The 19,219-nt window shown below is 38.2% G+C and overlaps 1 protein-coding gene across 4 annotated transcripts in view; it reads right to left on the bottom strand.

Moving 5' to 3' along the window:
- Positions 1-19,219, bottom strand: part of LOC122074114 — a 50,898-nt gene that overhangs the window by 31,197 nt on the left and 482 nt on the right. For 3 of the 4 annotated variants that reach the window (XR_006138964.1, XM_042638956.1, XM_042638957.1), the window contains exons 2-3: positions 19,092-19,193; positions 13,087-13,167 (exon numbers count right to left, since the gene is read on the bottom strand). Coding sequence is in view for 3 of the 4 variants with exons in the window: in XM_042638956.1 (XP_042494890.1) it covers positions 13,087-13,167; positions 19,092-19,193 (183 nt within the window). In the remaining variant the exon portion in view is untranslated. Of the gene's footprint in view, positions 1-4,315; positions 4,405-13,086; positions 13,168-19,091; positions 19,194-19,219 lie in introns of those variants that run through there. The other variant, XM_042638958.1, reaches the window with a different exon arrangement.

The following is a 19,219-nucleotide window of genomic DNA, read 5'->3' as shown; positions in this document are numbered from 1 at the left end:
TGTGTGGCACCTTTTTAGACCAACGGTTTTTGTCATGTGCTCTAATTTGTGAATGACTGTTTCATGTCCCAGGTGCCTATATCTTACCGCATATACCTATTTTACATATTCTTTTATATTGGTGTATCGAGTAGGCGATCAACATCTTAATATCTTATTATAATCAGAAATTCACCATTCACATGGATCCTATTGTTCTTTTTTTTATTACTTATTGTTCTTTTTATCACCTTCTTCTTTTTCCTGTTTTTTTATCACCTTCTTGTTTTTCTCGTATCACGTTCCACCATCATGTTGCTAGGGTATCCCCCGTAAACGACGCGCCACGCCACGCCACGCCACGTCGATGCCTGGATGCGGTAATAATTAGACAAGGGCAGTAATGAATGTAGTCCACAATCGTAGGGTTAGACTTGCAACCTGAAAATTGGATCCTCAACAGGAAATTGTATGGAGTTGATAGATGTTATGAGAAGAGAATTATAATTGCTTGTGTATAAGAGACTTGATGGAAGATCAAAAAATATAAGGCTTTAGAAGACTTCAAACTTTTGTATTCAAGAGACTGAAGTCATAGAGGAGTGGGTATAGTAGTAGACAGAGATTTAAAGAATGATGTAGTGGATATTAAAAGAGTAGGAGATAGGATTATATCCATCAAGATGGTGTTGGAGAAAGAGGTTGCCAATATAACTAGCACCTACACACCCCATGTAGGTTTGGATGAAGGTAGTAAATTACAATTTTGGGAAGACATTGATGGATTAGTGCAAGACTTTGGTATGGACGAAATGATTATTATAGAAGGTGACCTAAACAAACATGTTGGGAGAGATCAGCGAGGTTATGAAGATGTGCATGGAGGATATGGAGTTTGGGAGAGGAACAAGGAGGGGATATCAATTTTAGATTTTATAGTAGCATATGATCTACCCATTGTAAAGACTTTCTTTGAAAGGAGAGAGGAGCACCTAATTACTTACAAAAGCAAACTGCATAACGGCCAAATAAATTTCTACCTAACTAGAAGGTCCAACAAAATTATTGTGTAAAGATTATAAGGTTATACCTGGAGAGAGCCTAACCTCTCACATAGCTGGTGGTCTTGGATATACCTACGTCTTAGTTCACAGACATGTAAGATAGGGAAGCCTTTCCCTAAGGTAAGATCGTAGAGATTAAAGGAGATGCCCTAGATTCATTTACTAATAAAGTGGTAAAAAAAGGAAAGTGGGACAGGACAGTGAGGGAGACACCAATACGATGTGTACCGAGATGACAGTCTGTATTAAAAACGTCGCTAAAGAGATCCTAGGGGAATCAAAGGCCAATTTTCAGGGCCATAGGGAGACTTGGTGGTGGGATGAGGAGGTCGAGGCAGCCATTAAGTCTAAGAAATATAGTTTTAAGACTTGGCAAAGAACTAAAGAGGAAGAAAATACAACAATACCAACAACAATAACAACAGAGCCTTATCTCACTCAACTAAATGGGGTCGGCTACATGGATCCGTGATGGACAAATTTGCAAAATAAAAGTGAAGGAAAGAAAAAGTCACACCTCCAGGACATCCCACCTAAAAGAAATCAATAATATGGATCTTTGCCTTCCAAACAATTCTATTTGATGTCATATTAGGATCTAGACCGAGCTTCTGCATGTCCTTCCCAACCAACTCTTCAATGGTCATTTTAGGCCTACCCCTAGCTCTTCTAGCTCCCTCCAGATAAAAAGAGATATTATGCAACCAAAAATGAAGCTAGAAAGATTGTGAGGAAAGCAAGTGCTTAGAAATATAATCTTTATAATAATCTGAACACAAAGGATGGGGGGAAAAGCTATCTATAACATAACTAAAATGAGACAATGATGATGGTAGAGTCCTAGTAGGGGAAGAAGACATTATGAAGAGATGGGTGAATATTTTTGCAAGCTACTATATGGAAAAGGGTTGAGTAGGATTAGCCCAAAAGAGTGCATTATTCACCAAGAGATCACACGGCATAGATATATACGAAAGATTGGAGTGGCTAAAGTTAAAGAAGCTTTAAGAAAGATGATGATGTAGTTGGGCATTAGGTTAATTAGGGTTACCTTCAAATTTGATTTATTTCTTTCCTTTTTAGAGTTGGAACAGTTCACGTTAGTTTGGGAGTCAAGTTTTATTTGAGTAGGATTTTATTTCTATTTGTGCAGTTTCCAATTCAATTAGTTTCCTTAATTGTCTTTTTTTCTCCCTTTATATTAACCATGTAATTCCATGGAGAAAGACAGATTTGAGAGTTTGACAATTGAATAAATGGTTGTTTCTAGGTTTGAAACCATAGTAGCAATAAGCTACGATGACCTCTCACCCCCTGATCATCTTCTCTTTCTCTTCACTCTCTCATTTCTTATTTCCTTTCTTTCTTCCTTGTTTTCTATTCTTGTTATCCCCTGTTTCTATTCCAGGCGACACTTGCAGCCAGCAAAGGTGGTTCGATCTCCTTCGATAGGGTTCTGTTGGTCGGCTGATTTAGAATTTAGATTAAAGGAAGTTGGTCTCCAAGTGACTCAAACCCTAGGATCTTGGTTCTAGGTGCTTCCTTTACTGTGTGAATCAAAACCAGATTCAGACCTGGGTTCTACCGCCATTGACTGCTTCAATCCTTTAGATCATGAGTAATCTATCACCCCGGGTTTGATAGAGTTGGAGAATAAAAAATTGCCCCTGTTTTCCTTTTGCGATTTGGAGTCCATGTTAAGGTGCTAGAACGATTTGAGGATTTTTCGTTGCCACTAGTTTCAAACTTCTATCAAGAAGTCTAAGGTTGAAGAAGGCAGATTTCTGGGATTTACAAGTAAAGTGCCTATTACTATTAATCTCACAAAACACCGCGTCTGAAGATTAGTACTGTACACACCCACTCTCCTTTAATTTCCAGAATAGTCCATTCTTTTAAAGGTTTAATTCCAAAACCACCCCATTTGCTTACTTTTAAGGACTTGTTGGCTTCGGATATTACGGATTTGCCACCCGAACTCTTAATTTAAACTATCATTCTTGTGGGCCCATAAGCGATCCGAGTAGGGTTTCAGAACCCCGGATCCACACCAAATGAAAACAAGTAAGACACTAGGCCCAAAGTATAGTTGTCAAGGCGTCACCTAGGCGTCCAGGCGGTTTGCCTGGGGCCTAGGCGGCAATCGCCTTATTGCACTGCATACCGCCTTGTGTTTTGGCACTTATTTATGCCAAATATCATTTAAGTAAATGCTTCATTTACTTAAGATATTATTCAAAAATAAGCAAATACCCCCTATTTGAATCCAATAAAAATAGTTTAAAAATCAAATTCCAAAAGGATAAAAAGTCAACCCCCCAGTCCAAGAAGAAAAACTGGATTTTGGTTATAGGGGCGATTTTCAACTTTTAAATGCTGGAGTTTTTCTCAATTATGAAAATTTTATTAATTCTATCATGTTAAAACATTGCTAAAAACCAAAAGTCCGGTAAAATAATTTTTTGTTTTGATATCCATAAAATTATTTTCATTCAGGCGATTTTAACAGCATTCGCGCACTTAAAAATAAGTTTGACCGGAGCATAACTTTGTCATTACAACTTAGATTTAAGTAATCTTAGACTTGTAGGAAAGCTGGTTTTATATTATAACTGATACAAAAAGTCTTATGTAAAAATAATATCATTTGACCAGTCAAACTTGTAATAAAACCAGAGCATTTCTCTAAATTTTGATTTTTTATAACTTAATATGACTTAATGTTAATTTTTTATGATTTAATATGACTAAATGTTGATTTTTAATGACTTGATGTTGCTTAATCTTGATTTTTTATGATACAAGGTATATATAACTTACTAAATAATGTTAGAAAATAGGAAGAAAAAAATTAACAATTGGTCGCCTTGTTCGCCTCAAGGCGTGCGCCTTCTCGCCTAAACGCTTAGACAATCCTCCACCGCCTTGGTTCGCCTTGCCACCGTGACAACTATGGCCTAAACGAAGTCTCAATAGAAGTGTGGAAGAGCTTAGGATTTGTGGAGTATCCTGGTTAACCAACCTTTTTGAAGTTTTAACAAGATTATGAGTACAAAGAAAAAGCCAGACGAGTGGAGGAGAAGCACTGTAGTTCCGATCTACAAAAATAAAGGGCACATCTATGACTGCTATAATTACAAAGGCATAAGACTAATGAGTCATACTATGAAGCTTTCGAAGAAGATTATTGAAGCCCACTTAAGAATAGAAAATACTACCAATGAAAACCAATTTGGTTTACGCCAGGTAAATTTATAACATAAGCTATTTACCTTCTGAGAAGACTTATGAAAATCTTTAGAGCTGCCAAGAAGGACCTCCATATGGTCTTCATTGACCTAGAAAAGGCCTACGGCAGTTCCTGGAGAGTTAATCTGGCATGTATTAGAGAAGAGAATGGTGTCGAGTAAATATGTGAATATAATTAAAGATACTGTTGACAATCAGAGATTTGAGAATGATTCAACTTATTAGAAATGACAAAGGTCTTTCTTATTTATAAGAAGATTACAATAAATCAAATAAGGAAAGTAGGATAACGTTGATTAAGAGTCCTATCAACAAGACTTACTACGGTAAATAGAACTAAACCAAGGCAAGTATAAAAAAACTACGGTCATCTCAACACTCCCCCTCAAGTTGATGCAAATATATCGTATATGCCCAACTTGGAGACAAAAGGATGAGATGCCTAACAATGAAAAGCCTTGGTAAACACATCAGTTAACTGATTCGCTACTAACAAAGGGAATGCAGACAGTACCTTGGTTGAGATTCTCTTTAATGAAGTGTCTATCAATCTCATTATGCATGGTCCTATCATGTTGAACGGGGCTGTGAAAAGTACTGATGGCTGCCTTGTTATCACAATACAGTCACATAGGACCTTCAACATCAACTCGAATATCACTCAATAGACTCTTAAGATAGACTCACAAATCCCTTGGCCCTTGCGCGATATTCGGCTTCAACACTAGACCAAAACACCACGGATTGTTTCTTGCTATTCCAAGTAACGAAATTCCCTCCAAGGAATGTACAATACCCAGATGTAGATCTCCAATCATCAATAGATCCATCCCAATCAACATCAGTAAAGGCTTCAATCTCCAAGTGCCCTCGATTAGAATACAGAATACTCTTCCCAGGAGCAGACTTCAAGTCCCATAGGATCCGTCACACAGCATCAAGGTGAGGTGTCCTAGTTATGTAGATCCACACTTTGGACTGGGCTATCACGGGAGGAAAGCCCAGCCCAAGATGTGTTAGTCGATCTCCACTTAAAAGTGTATTTTAATTGCTATTAATAAAGGCCCATGGGCCCATCGATTTAGGCACTTTAGTGTTAAGTTATTAAGTTATTAATAAAGCCCATTGGGCCTATTGATTGTAACCAGCCCATTAGTGGCTATTAGTTAAATGACTAGTTAGTTACCTATTCTAATTAGGTTTCTAGTCTAGTCCTAGTAGGAGTACAACTACTAGTTCTAATGTGACTGCTATTAGCTAGTTTCTGCCCTTTATTTATAAAGGAGCTCTTGTACTCTTATTTCTCAGATTTGAATAAAGAATTATGGCAGTCAATTGCTTAAACAGTCGGGATAGCTGTGGGTGTGATGCCTGGGCCGAGATAGCCACTCCCACCCACATTTGTCTTGCTTCTTTTCTTCTTATTCTCAGTTTACTGTTGTTATCCATTACTTCTTGTTATTGCTTACTATTATTAAAAAAGCCAGATCTGTTCAGACCTTCAAAGGCCAGAACCGACCAGCATCAATAGAGGAATTAGGAGAGATATCGAACTCCTCTTCCTCCCCCAATTGACCTCTAATCTGTAAACCCTTTTCAGGGGGTGTCCACAGCCATCCAAGGATCCCTCAATCCTCTTCTCAGTGCTGCCCAAGCAGCCCTACCACAGTTCTTGAAGAACTCTCTCCGTTCTCTCTCTCTTAGGTCTGAAATCAAGAAAGTGAGTATCTTGCTTACCAGCCGTCAGAGGAATTTCGTACTTGGGGGTTTTTGTACCCTTACTGGGACCTACCATCGACCAGAATTGCAGCTTAATCTGAGCTCCACAGGACCAGCCGCAGGCCTCTCTCTTCTGTCCTATTGCAGGTCATTCTCTCTCCAGCCGATTGGGTTTTGTTTGGGTATTATTTGAACTGAATTGTCTTTATGCTGTGGGATTAGTTCTGGTTTATTTCCTTTGTTCTCCTAGCCTCTTTCTGATTATTCTCAAGTTAGCTTTTGAGTCTTAAATTGTCTTTTTAGGAGTTGTAATCTGTTGGGGGTAGTTACTTGTAACCTACTTCCACATTACCTAGGATCAAGGTTCGAAATTTCGTTTCGTTTCGTTTCGGTGTTTCAGTGGGTTCAGAAACTGAAGTTTCGTTTCGTTTCAACGAAATTTTGGCCGAAATGGTGTATTTTTTTTGTTTGTTTCTGTGGTCAAATGGCCATATCTTCAGGTTTGACCTGAAACTTGGTGGGTAACTTATTTTAAGGCTAATGAACATACTTAGAACACGAAAATGCAAAAATATTAGGGCATGACATTGTTTTAGAGTTGTACCTTTGTTTGCCAGCAACCGTCGATTTGTTCTGAAAATTTTACCTAATTTTGGGAAAAGAACTTTACCTTTCCTAAGCTTTGAATGTGTCGAGCTTGTAGGAATCCAATGGAAGTCAAAATGTGTGATGATGTGGCTAATTAGAGGCTTGTTGGAGACTTTGAGTGTTTTTCCTTCAAAATATGCAAATGAAACCGAAACCACCGAGATAGGCAAGACAGAGTCGAAATTTCGACCAAGATATAGTATTTATAACACATGGAATGTACCGAGATGACCGAGATACCGAAACAATACCGAATTTTTGGTCGAAATACCAAAATTTCGACCGAAATTTTGTACAAATGTTATTTCATATGTAATTTCGTTTCGGCAAAAAAAAAAACCAAAATTTTGGTGAGATTTCAAACCATACCTGGGATCATGAAGGAAACGGCTAGCAATGCCCACAGCATAGGCAATATCAGGCTTGGTGTGGGACAGATAGATCAAATGACCAACATGTCTTTGGTACTGTATTTTATCAACGAAGTCACCCACTGCACTGCTCAGCTGATGATTATCCTCCATAGGGGCATCCGCAGGCTTGCACCCAAGCATACCTCTCTTACTAAGGAGATCCAAAACATGCTTCCTTTGGGAAATGAAGATACCTTTGTTGGATCTAGCCACTTCAATCCCAAGGAAAGATCGAAGAGGTCCTAGGTCCTTTGTCTCGAACTCTACTGCTAGTAAGGCCTTAAGATTGGAGATCTGTTCATCATTGTTACCAGTAATCACAATATAGTCAATATAGACGATCAAAGTAGTAATATGTTACCTTTCGCCTTGGTGAATAGGGTGTGATCCACTTGACTCTGTCTGTATCCAAAGCTTATCATAGCTTTCATAAACCAGTCAAACCATGCCCTAGAAGACTGTTTAAGGCCATACAACGATTTCTTCAACTTGCAGACACGTCCAGCAGTGGAGGGAGTGGCAAAGCCAAGAGGAAAATCCTAGATTTCCTCTTCAAGAGCTCTATTCGGAACGTATTCTTGACATCCAATTGTTGAAGATTTCATCCCAGATTTGCAACAACAGATAGCAATGCCCTGATAGAGTTCATCTTTGCAACTGGGGCAAAGTTTTCCTAGTAATCAATCCCATAGGTTTGAGTGAAGCCCTTAGCCACTTAACATGCCTTGTACCACTCAACTATCCCATCAACCTTCTGCTTGACTGTGAACACCCACTTGCACCCAACTAATTTCTTTCCCTGAGAAAGAAGAACAAGTTCATAGGTACCATTTTTATTTAATGCCAACATTTTCTTAACCATTGCAGCCTTTCACTTCGGTTCATTTATGGCTTCTTTCCAACCTTGTGGAATAGACAGAGAAGATAACGAAGAAACAAAGGCCTTATAGGAGGGAGATAAAGATGCATAAGAAACAAAATGGGATATGGGATCCTTGGTACATGAACAAACTCCCTTTTTAAGTTCCAACAACAATAGGAAGATCGTCCATTGTAGAAGCAATAGGTATAATACCAAGTATGGGAGGCTCTAAAGAAGTAACAGGATTAACAGTACAATATCAAGTATTGGAGAAGTATTACATACTGGCAGATCCAATGGAGGTGCTTTAGAAGGGTAAAGCGGGTTACCAGCGGTATCTTGTTCCTTGGACCTCGTGATCACATCTCTTACAAGCTGATTTGGTGCCTCCCCCTGAATGGGAGACATATCAATAAGAAAAGGAGGCTATTCGTCAAGACTCTCCCCCTGAAGAGGTGACATGAAATATGCCTCAAACTCATGAAAAGTGACAATTACATACAAACGGTGAGTAAGAGGGATGATAACACTTATACCCCTTTTGGGAAGCCAAGTGGCCAAGGAAGACACAAGGTATTTTTTTATGCCTTGATATGGCTTAATGTTGATTTTTTATGATACAAGGTATATGTATCATACTAAATAATGTTAAAAAATAGTGAAAATAAAAAATAACACTTGGTCGCCTTGTCGCCTTAGAGCTTAGGCAGCCCTCCAACACCTTGGTTCACCTTATTGTTGTGGCAACTATAACGCTCGGCTATGATGTACGGGCGTAATGTTGGGCAATTAAGAAGCATCATATAGACAAGTATGTGTAGCGGGAGATGAGGATGTTAAGATGGATATGTGGGAAAACTAGGAAGCATAAAGTAAGAATGAACATATTAGAGCTGATTTGGGAGTTGCCCTGATCCATGATAAGCTCCAAGAAAATTGTTTGAGGTCGTAACTGGTATGGCCATGTTCAACAGAGGCCTACGGATGCACCAGTAAGGAGGAGTGATCTAATCCAGATAAAAGATCTAAAAGAGCTAGAGATAGGGAAAAAATGACCATAGGAGAAGTTGAGGAAAGACATGCACAAATTAGGTCTTTCCCCATGTATGACCTCAAATAGAGCGGATTAGAGGGCTAAGATCCATGTTACGGACCCCATCTAGCTATTTTTTACTTCGTTACGGTTTTTGTGTTATGTTTCCTCTCACTTTCACTTTTACTTTTCTTTATCCCTGCTCGAATCCATGTAGCCGACCCCATCAATCTATAAGTCTTTGCTGTTGTTTCTGTTGTTGTTGTTGTCATTGGCGTTAATCTTGTTACCTAGAGGAGTAAGAAGTAGACTACAGTGGCTTGATTGAGTGTAGAAGCTCAATGTAGGGCTATGGTTATGGTTATGGTTATGGCTATGGCAGATAATACAACAGACAAGGTTCAAGAACGTTTCGCTGTTTATATGGTTTAAATACCAAAATTTCGCTGAAACAGTGTACTTTTTCCTCCTTTTTTTTTTTTTTTTTTTTTTTTTTTTTTTTTGGCTATTTGGGGGGCTGATGGCTGAAATGAGCGAAAAGAAATGATTGAGATGACCAAAATTTTGACGAAATAGTGCATTTGTTGAACCAAAATGAGCAAAATGTCAAAACGAAATGACCGAAATTATGTCTTTTGTATTTCGTATGCAGTTTCGTTTTTGTAAAAAAAAAATATATCTAAGATGATTTCGTGGAGTTTTCAAACCATAGCAACTGAACTGATGTGGCTGAAATCTCTTATTCACGAGTTGGAGTTTTTAGTCACCAAACCTATGGAGATGCATTGTGATAATCAGGCTACTATTGCTAGTAATCCGGTTTTCCATGAGCAGACTAAACTCATTGAAGTAAGCTGCCATTTTGTAAGGGATGTTCTTATGAAGAAACTGATTTCTACTCCTTTTATTACCTCTATCAATCAACTTGGCAATATGTTCACCAAGGCATTGTTTAGTCTTGTATTTCTTAATGGTTGTTCCAAGCTGGGCATGAGAAATAAATATACTCCAACTTGTGGGAGAGTGTCAAATTCCATTATAAGATGTCTCTGTACTTGCACCGAATTGGTGGACCCATTCTATCTGAGTCACTATATCCTGCAATTTGTAATTCAAATAGATGCCTGCACCCAAGATTTGTACCATAACTGATGTAACATAGTCTGCCGTCTAATCTATCAGGATCCATATTCTCCATTTAGTCACAAGCACTCAATGGATTCTTTTATTTACTTCAAACAAAGTTATTTGCTGTCTTCCCTCAAGCATTTAAAACCTTCAACTTCCACCACATTCTCCTCAATGATGCTGCCATTTCTCTTCATTGCACATTAGAGAACCATCAAAGTCGACTCTCACTCAGCTTGTCATCCAGTGGTACTACACCCCTAGGTTCCTCTAGATACATTCACTTCTAATTCTAGGTTACCTGATTCCTAAGTTTGACCATTGCATCCATAAGAGAATTGAGAATCTATGTTCCAAAATTAGATCTAGCACCAGAAATATGAACAACCTTACAAATTACAGAATACGTTAGCATTTGTTCTTGTCAATCAAATACAACTGAAATATGCTTCGTAGACAAGGCTCGTTCCGTACTTGACTTATGAGCTCGTGTAGTACTCGCCCTAACAAGCAACGGCTAGCTGATCTATGACCACCATTCCGACTTCCGCGTTAGCGCAGTAGTTTTCTTGCTAGGGCTTATGCACTTAATGATTCCAATTCTCTAAACTGCAAATGTTCGAGGTAGTAGGTAGTTGAGCTATTATAATTTGCAAGTAATATAAAATGCAGAATTATGCATTTTCAGAAAGGTTCAGTGACACCGGTAACTTGATATTTAATCTGTTACAAAAATCATTATTATATATATAGTGGAATCTGTCAAAATCAGTTGGTTGAAATCGCAATACTCAAAACACTGCAGTTTCATCAGTGAACCCAGACAGATCATGAAAATGTCTCATCTCTAAATCTAATCTTCAAACAGGTGTTCACCAAAATTTCCAAGATAATAGAGATGCAAGCCCACAACCCAGGTCTACTTGAAATTGGTGGAAACAACCACATCATGTTTAAATTGAAATTCTTAAGGCATAACAGATAACAGAATTGTTTCAACCTGGACACCAGCCTCTCCATCCCTTTTTTCTTGTAAGCTATTATAAATTATGTTACAATTCTAAGCTCACAGAAGGACACTAATGTAAGGGTATTGAGAGATCAATAACCCCCAATAATGTTTCCCAAGCTCCAATAAAACCAAGCCAAATAACAAAGAAATCTGAAAACCAGATTTGGAACCAAACCCCAAATTAGGGCAGAACTAGAGCAGCCTGCAGTTGGCTGTAGGGAGATCTGATTAGCTGGAGGGAGCTCTGATGGAGCTCAAATTCAAGTCGAGTGTAGGGCTGATGACACTTAAGAGGTTCCAGTTGGGAAGATATGTGTCTACACAGAATTAGGTCAAAACAGGTCAAATCGGGAGATTTTGAATAACTCACAGATTAACCCAAGAAACCAGCTCCAAACCTGGTCGAGTTCCTCCCTTGGTGTCCCCAACAAACGCCTAAAAGGGCTCCAGAAAGTGGCTTCTAGGTTGAGAGTCTTAGGGAAGTCTATTAGATCCAAAACCCTAATTCTGGCAGAGGTCAATGGGCTGATTTGGACTGATCTTGATCTCAAATGGTTGCTGGTCTCTAAGATGATCTTCAAACCATGTTCAGATTACTCACAGATCACTCTCTCACCATTCAAACAAATAAAAAAGGAGAATCAATGGAGGATTAGAAGGGAGGGGAAGAAGTGGTTGGTTGGGTATCTCAACCCTCAATTTTAGGCATCTCATCTTCTCAAAATTTTAGGCATCTCACCCTCTCAAAAAACAGCTCTCTCAGCCAAGAGTTTAACACTCAATTTTCATCTATTCAACTTGTGTCTCAAAGTTACAATAATGCCTCTTTTGTAGAGATTTATGACTCCAACTTAAAATAGGAAACCTACTTAACTTAGGACGACATATAATAGAAATCCTACTTAGCTTAGGATTTATGCTACTTTTATTCGACTTACTGAAGTGAAGAGGAGCGACATCGCATTCGAGCCCCCTGGTGTAATACACTCATAGTGAAAGTTCTTGGGAAGGCAGTGGCGTCTTCTGACAAACCGTCTTCAGACATTATGGAGCCCCAAGTGTCCCTTTGAAACCATTGATCTAGGGATGAATTATTTTCTCAATAGGCTTGGGGTAGGCCCTTTTCAATGTCCATTAATAAATCAACTGGTTGGGCTTTGGCCCTTTCCTACCCGTCTGAATTCTGAAAACCAGAAATGCAGATCGGATGAATCATGAAGTCAAGCTGTCATTTCTGAGCAGAAGATCCGTTTTCAAGTATAACTAATTAATGACTTGTCCAACAAAACCAACTTAAAACATAGTCTAACTCTAGATAAGACTTTTCCAAAAATAAACCTTAGACTCAAACATGGAGTAAAGACTCAAATAAAGTAATTAAAACAAATCTTTGTTGGAATAGGACTCAATTAAAGTAATTAAAACAAATCCTACTGTACTTGGCCAATTCGATGGTTGCTGGACTCCTCATTTGAAGCTTCAATTCTTCAACACTAAGGGACAGCTGAGGATCTTCTAGAAGCTTCTTTTGAAGACAAAACTGTAAGGGTTTCTGTTCACATGAACAGTAACTTGTGAACAGTGTTCTCCAGCTTCCCTTTTGGGCTGGTTAGATGGGGCCAAGGTGGGAATCTAGCTGGTCCAACATTGGAACTGATTCAAAGGAACCAGCGGGCCCCTTCTCTTGCAGGCTTGATCTACATCAGACACCAGCATAAATATTGTTCAAAGGAGGTATAAAATACTTCCTTTGGTAACAATTCCGCTTTATCCTCAGTATTCCTATGTATGGATATTCCAATTATTTTCAGCTGTCATATTTAAGTACAAATTTTATAGAAAAGTTTCCGTGTTCCACAATCAAGGAAAGCCAAATTTTTCTGTTAACCAATGACCACTCTCCTGCTGTGATGCATGCCAAAACAAATAATAGTTACTTCCATAAAGACATTTTCTATTAAAAACTCATTTGTACATACCTCATGGGCCACAGGAGAGGTCTGATCATCCTTGTTAAATATTAATGCAAGAAGAACATGTTTAAACTCCTCATATGCTTCCTTAAACACAAATATGGACATGGAGTCAATATCCATTAGGATACAAGCAGAAGTAGATGAAATGAAAAATAATTGGAGGTTCAGAATCTCTTTTGAAATATAGAGCAGATATCCATTAATATCAAACTTGTATTGCAAAATCACAAATAATTAGATGATTAATGCCAGATATGCAATAAACTCGAGAAAAGCAAAGAGAAACCAGACACTTCCTACTTTACCTCAAAGAGGGGGAAAAAAAAAACTAAATGCCCAAAACCAGAATTTCTAGATACAATTAGTAACTACAGATCCTTAACCAGTGCTGCTCCTAGGTATAAATATGCTATCGGATTGGTCTGCAGCTGGTTCCTTCTGATCCTAGAAACGTCCAAAAAAACCTGCTACAGAACTACCAAGCATGGGCAAAAATATGATAAGTAGATACATCAAATCGAGTGTTGTTTGTTTTCATATGACCAAAAATATGATTAATACTTGTGCTGTCTGGCGTGAGGGTAAATCCCCCTTTCTGAGAGTAAGCTGGTATGGCCTAGCTGCTTTATTGAGAGATTTTGGCACCATTGAAAATTCTTTCAAGAATTCGCTGCTATTTCAGTGGTTGAAGTGCCGGTCGGCATTGCCTAAGTAATGTCTGTGTCTGTCGTCCAAGCGTGCAAGAAGGAAGCCAGACTAATCTGAGCCAGACGAAGAGTAAGCCCTTCCCACGTGTAAGTTGAATAAATGAATGCAGCCTAAACTAGAGAGATCAACCTGCAGCTTTGATCTTAGGCCACCAGCGGCGCAGAACGAACTAATTTGCGACCAATAAGTTTTCCGAAACCGAACTGAGTTGAATTGTTACTTAAAAAAATTTATATATATATATATATAAGCCAAAGAAAGGTTCATTTTCCCACGTAGTTCATCAGCCAAACCAATGATTCTATTGCCTTCATAAATATTAGCTCTGCAAGTAACCTAGTAGCCTACTACCATCAAAGCATCCTGGACACATACCATGACTTCAGAATATTACTAGTTCCAACAAAGGCCTTGCAGAGTAAGATCCTAAGCATTTGTTGTACCTGTAACAAAATCAGATCCAGAACCTATGAAGAAGAAGAGAAGAGACTAGGGAGAAAAGAGATAGCACGATGGAGAAGAAAAGGGGGAAATCCTAGAGCCACAATAGGACTAAGAATCATCTCTATCGTGGCCTTGGTCCATTACTTATAATCTATTAAGAGTCCTACTAAAGGTCAATTACAACCATAGACTACGTAAACAACAATGACGCAACACAATTTTAACATATACTATGACTTAACATAGACCCCACTCCCGACAACACAAACTCTCCCCCCTCACAGTACACTTAACACTCCCTCTCAAGCTGAAGCATATATATCAAAGGCTTAGCTTTGAAGAACAAATATTAACAGAAAAACCAATCTTGAACATATAAAGCAGTCAAGATGCCAGTGAGCACAGATAGAACTTCATTCGCAAGCCAAAATATCATATGGGCAACAGCAACATCATAAACCATTCTTAATGAAAGCAAGTAGTAATCTTTGCTAAGAAGACAGACAAAAATGCAGCATAGGTTAATACGAACTACGGATAAAAGAGCAGCATAGGTTGCTAATAACAACATAAGGTAGTTGTGAACCACAAATACAATATAAGGTAGCCGTGAACCACAAGTAACAGCATATTTCAACATGAGGTAGCTGTGAACCACAAACACAACATAAGGTAGCTGCAAATCACAAGTAACAGTATAATCTGAAAACCACATGTTACATCAGGTTGCTAGAAACCATAAGTAACAAGCTTGTTGCTGTAAAAAAGTAAATATCTTCATACAATAAAATTGTTGCTGACAACACAAACAGATAATAATAGTGTTCATATAAATAGATAACAACCTTATCTCCCCCTCACATGTAGCACTACATGTGGACAAATAATGGAGGCAAAACTGTAATTAAAGTAAAAGTAAAGGAAGATTCTAGAAGTTAAATGAGAATGTGGAAGAAAAAAGAATAAAACTTAGGAAAGGAGGGATTTTCTTAGAGTAAAATAAATATGGGAATAAAGTAAATAAATTTGGAAAAATGAGGGTAATAATAAGAAGAAGATCAATACTTCCTTCAATCTTCAACCAAACCAGGCAAAGAACCAGTGGTAACAGCATAAGACCAAAGGGTGAGTTGCAGTCTAACAAATCATGCTCCAACAGTCCTGGGATTTTAGAACCAGAATCTCTTAGAACTACAGATTTGTTCCAGCCCTCAAAATGCAGAACACCCAATGGTATTTGGGCTGGTAGTTCTGAAACTGGGGTTGACAACAGTTGCTGATCGTGAAGGGGTTTATAAAAAGGTGTATCGATTGAAGGGTTTCAGCAATCATCCCCTAAGGTAAAGATCATCTTAGACTAGGGAAACCTGCGCACAAAACCCTAACCAAAATCATATACGGGGAAGCGAGACAGCAAGATCTGATTACCATTAACAGCAGAAAAGGGGAACAGTAGCAGAGTATAAGAAAGAACAATAAGTAAGAAGAAGCAAGGAGTAAGAGAAGAAAGAAATATGGTAATAGGAGAGAGCTAAGAAGATGTACCTGATATGAGAAATCCATTCAAGGGAGAAGTAAAAGTAGGGTGCCCTAGTCCCTATGTTCCTACAAAAGTGGAAAGGCAACTAATCTTTAGCTGCTGGGATTATACTAGCCCGTTGAAATTAATCTGGTGGCTGAAATCAGGATGTATTAGTAGGGAAGGTGGTACTGAAGAATGGGATAAGAAAAAAAGGATGAGAAATGAAGAAAGAAAATGAGGGTAAAAAGATCAGAAGAGAGTAAGGGGAAAGAGGCACAACCCAACAAGTCAGGATGGTCAAAGCTATATGGGGTCGGCTACATTGATCCTTGCCCTCCAATAGGCTCTATCCAAGGTCATACTTGGGACAAGACGACTAAGCATGTCATTCCTCACCACTTCACCTATGGTTATTTTAGGCTTGCCCCTAGCTCTTTTAGCTCATTCAATATGAATCCGATCAGTCCTTCTTACTTGGGAACTTTTGAATTATATAGTTCTCTCAGATGGTCACTGGGTCATGGATCGGAATATGGATGGATACAAAAATGTAAAGAAATTTTCTTACTGTGCAGACTTTTGATTTCTTACTATTTTTTTAACTTAGCAGGGCTGCCAAGAATTTGTTATCTCATTCCTCCTTTTACAAAAGTAGGTTGGGTGATGAAAATGGTGGTGGACATAATGCATGTAAGACGTTTTGGCTTGCCCAGTCTATATGGTACGTCAAGTAGACAGCCGATACCTTATTATAGTCTGTCATTATAAGCCTATGGCTGATTTGTATTGGTGTGTCAAGTCGACAGCCGGCACTTCTAATAATTACCCATAACCCGTCAATCTTTTTGCATGTATCTTCGGGCTTGTCCTTGCTTGGAATCTCCATGTAACAAACCCCATTAAGTTGGGATAAGGTTTTGGATGTTGTTGTTGTTGTAGTGGTACTGAAGAACAGGAGAGAGTGATTACAAACTAATGCAGCACCGACAAGGGTCTACAAGAGAAGGATCAAGCCCAAAGTCGACCCTAGTGGCTGACCCACGATTTGGGCTAGTAATGGGGAATAATAGTTTCTAATATTAGTCATATTTAGTTTCTATTTCCAGTCCTAAATTAGTTTATAATTTCTGTTCTAAGTTAGTTTCTAATTTCATAGAAACTCTAAGCTTCTAAATATTAGTCATATTTAGTTTCTATTTCCAGCCCTAAATTAGTTTCTAATTTTTGTTCTAAGTTAGTTTCTAATTTCATAGATTACAATTTCCCAGTTTTAGTAACTACATGTTGGTAGTTTATTCAGTCAATATTTAGAAGCTTAGAGTTTCTATTATTTGTAATCTTCCCCATCATTAATATAAATAAAGAGAAGGGCAGACATAGCCCACGATTTGATAATTAAGAAAACAACTCTCTTGTTGCTGCCGCTAGGTATCCATGGTTGTTTCCTTGTGTTTGATAGAGGAAGAAGGACTTGGTGTGCGATCCAAGTGACTGTTTGCGGCGTGAAGTCCAGGAGGTCTACTTCAAGTATTATTCTCTTAAGTTCTTATATATTTTTCAAGGTTTCTTAAGGCTGCAAACCAGGTAAGTGAATTCTGAACTTACCCAGAAATTTCTGCAAAACAGAGCATCCACCCCTCACTGGAAGTACCAGCTCTGGTTATTGGACTACCCCTAATTTCTGGTCGATGGTTCACCTATACCTTACTAGGGATCAACCCTACTTTGAGGCCTTTCTGACCTATGGTTGTTGAGTTATTTAAAATCTCCCTAGTTTTGTCTTTTAGTGGACTGAAGTTTCTATTTTCTGGATTCTGGTTCTGCTGATCTGAATAGTGTTTTCTGGACTGCTGAATATGTGTTCTGATTATTGAAGACTGTTAGTATTTCAAACAGTTTCTGATTTAATTCTAAAACTGCTACTGGGTTGGTTTATTCACAGTGTTACTGTCCTGACAGATCGATTCTATTTCTGTGATCTGGGATGAGTGATTGTGATCTATTTTCTGTCCTAAATCTGTTGTTGATTGATTCTGCTTACTGGTATAATTTCTGCCAGTCGACATTCCAGAATTCTGGGTTTGTTACTTCTGGTTTTCAAATTCAGTTTACTGGTTAATTCTGGATTACTGTTGCTGTCTCCTATTGGGTGAATTTTGGTTGTTCTTTGGTTTATAAGTCCTGCAGTTTTGGGTCTGGTTTGGTTGTCAATTCCAGTCCTATATTACAAACACACTTTGGCTACAAGATGCATGGGATCATATACTTATGTTTTTGTTATTAAAAGTCTTTAAAATTGTGTTGCACTTTGCAAGTTTGTCATTCTCATTCTTTGATCAATAAATAACACTAGGAATATATCAAAAGAAACTATAGGGCCACTAAGATCACATTTAGCCACTCCCTTCAAAGGTCAGTAGCCACAGGTATATGAAGGCCAACTAAGCATAAAGAAGGTCCTACATGACCTACCTGTAGCTAAACAGTCCCACGATTCTTCTCCAGGGTTCCTCAAACCCATTACTCTTTGGATTTTAGAAGGTGTACAAGAAGTGGTTTGACTGAGACCTGTTAAGTGCAGCCATTGGATCAACATCATATTGTTTTATGTATTTTGAGTTTTTGTCAAAATATTATTTCTTGAATTCAGTCCTTCAGGGCCTTCACTTGTTAACGAAGACTTTCTCATGAAAGATAAATTATAATGATTATCTCCTGTTTCTGTAAGTAAAGGCAAGAGTCCACGAGTTACTTCATTTTCTTGAAAGGTAGTCTCCGAAAAAATAGAGAAAATTGCACGCCTATCCACCTCATGGGATAAAGTTGCACAACCATGCATCACTCAAATAAAAAGAGATTGAATATCCTCCAGTTTACTGTGATTTCTCTTCTTCACTTTTTCTTCATCTGTCTTTCGGTCCCTCCAGGGGAAGGGCACGGGGCAGAGATTATCAAAGAACAAGTTTTAACCCAATTAATTAGAAGATACTCGAACAAGGCTCCATAAGGAATCTTAAGGAATAACAACCCTTGAAAGTCATCTTCAATCTGAATATTAAGGAAGCTTGACATTTGGGATTGAAGTGAAAATATAAGATTCGACATCCAACATCCTCGGTGAACTAGAGAAAGAAAGATAGTGAAAATAGTCACTCTTGTCTCTAATCTCTAAGTATGTTTGGCTTGACCAAAATAATAAACATTAAAACAGAGCCACCCAATAACACATCCAGACTCTGAAAAAACTGAAGAAAACAAAATGACACAACCAGATTAAACCAATTACAATACCAAAGAGATAAAATTAATATCTTGAAGGTGCAGTGATAACTACCGGATAGGCGTCAAGAGCGCAAGGAGCAAGAGCTGTCCGCAAGCACTCAACGGCAGAATCACGGCCTTTTGCTGTCCCTTTCCTTAGAAGCTCTATGAATTTCTTTTTTTTTTTTTTTTTTTTTTTTT

Source organism: Macadamia integrifolia, chromosome 3 (assembly GCF_013358625.1).
Source record: "Macadamia integrifolia cultivar HAES 741 chromosome 3, SCU_Mint_v3, whole genome shotgun sequence".
In the NCBI taxonomy this organism is placed as follows: domain Eukaryota; kingdom Viridiplantae; phylum Streptophyta; class Magnoliopsida; order Proteales; family Proteaceae; genus Macadamia; species Macadamia integrifolia.
This window is presented reverse-complemented; position numbering and strand designations above follow the sequence as displayed.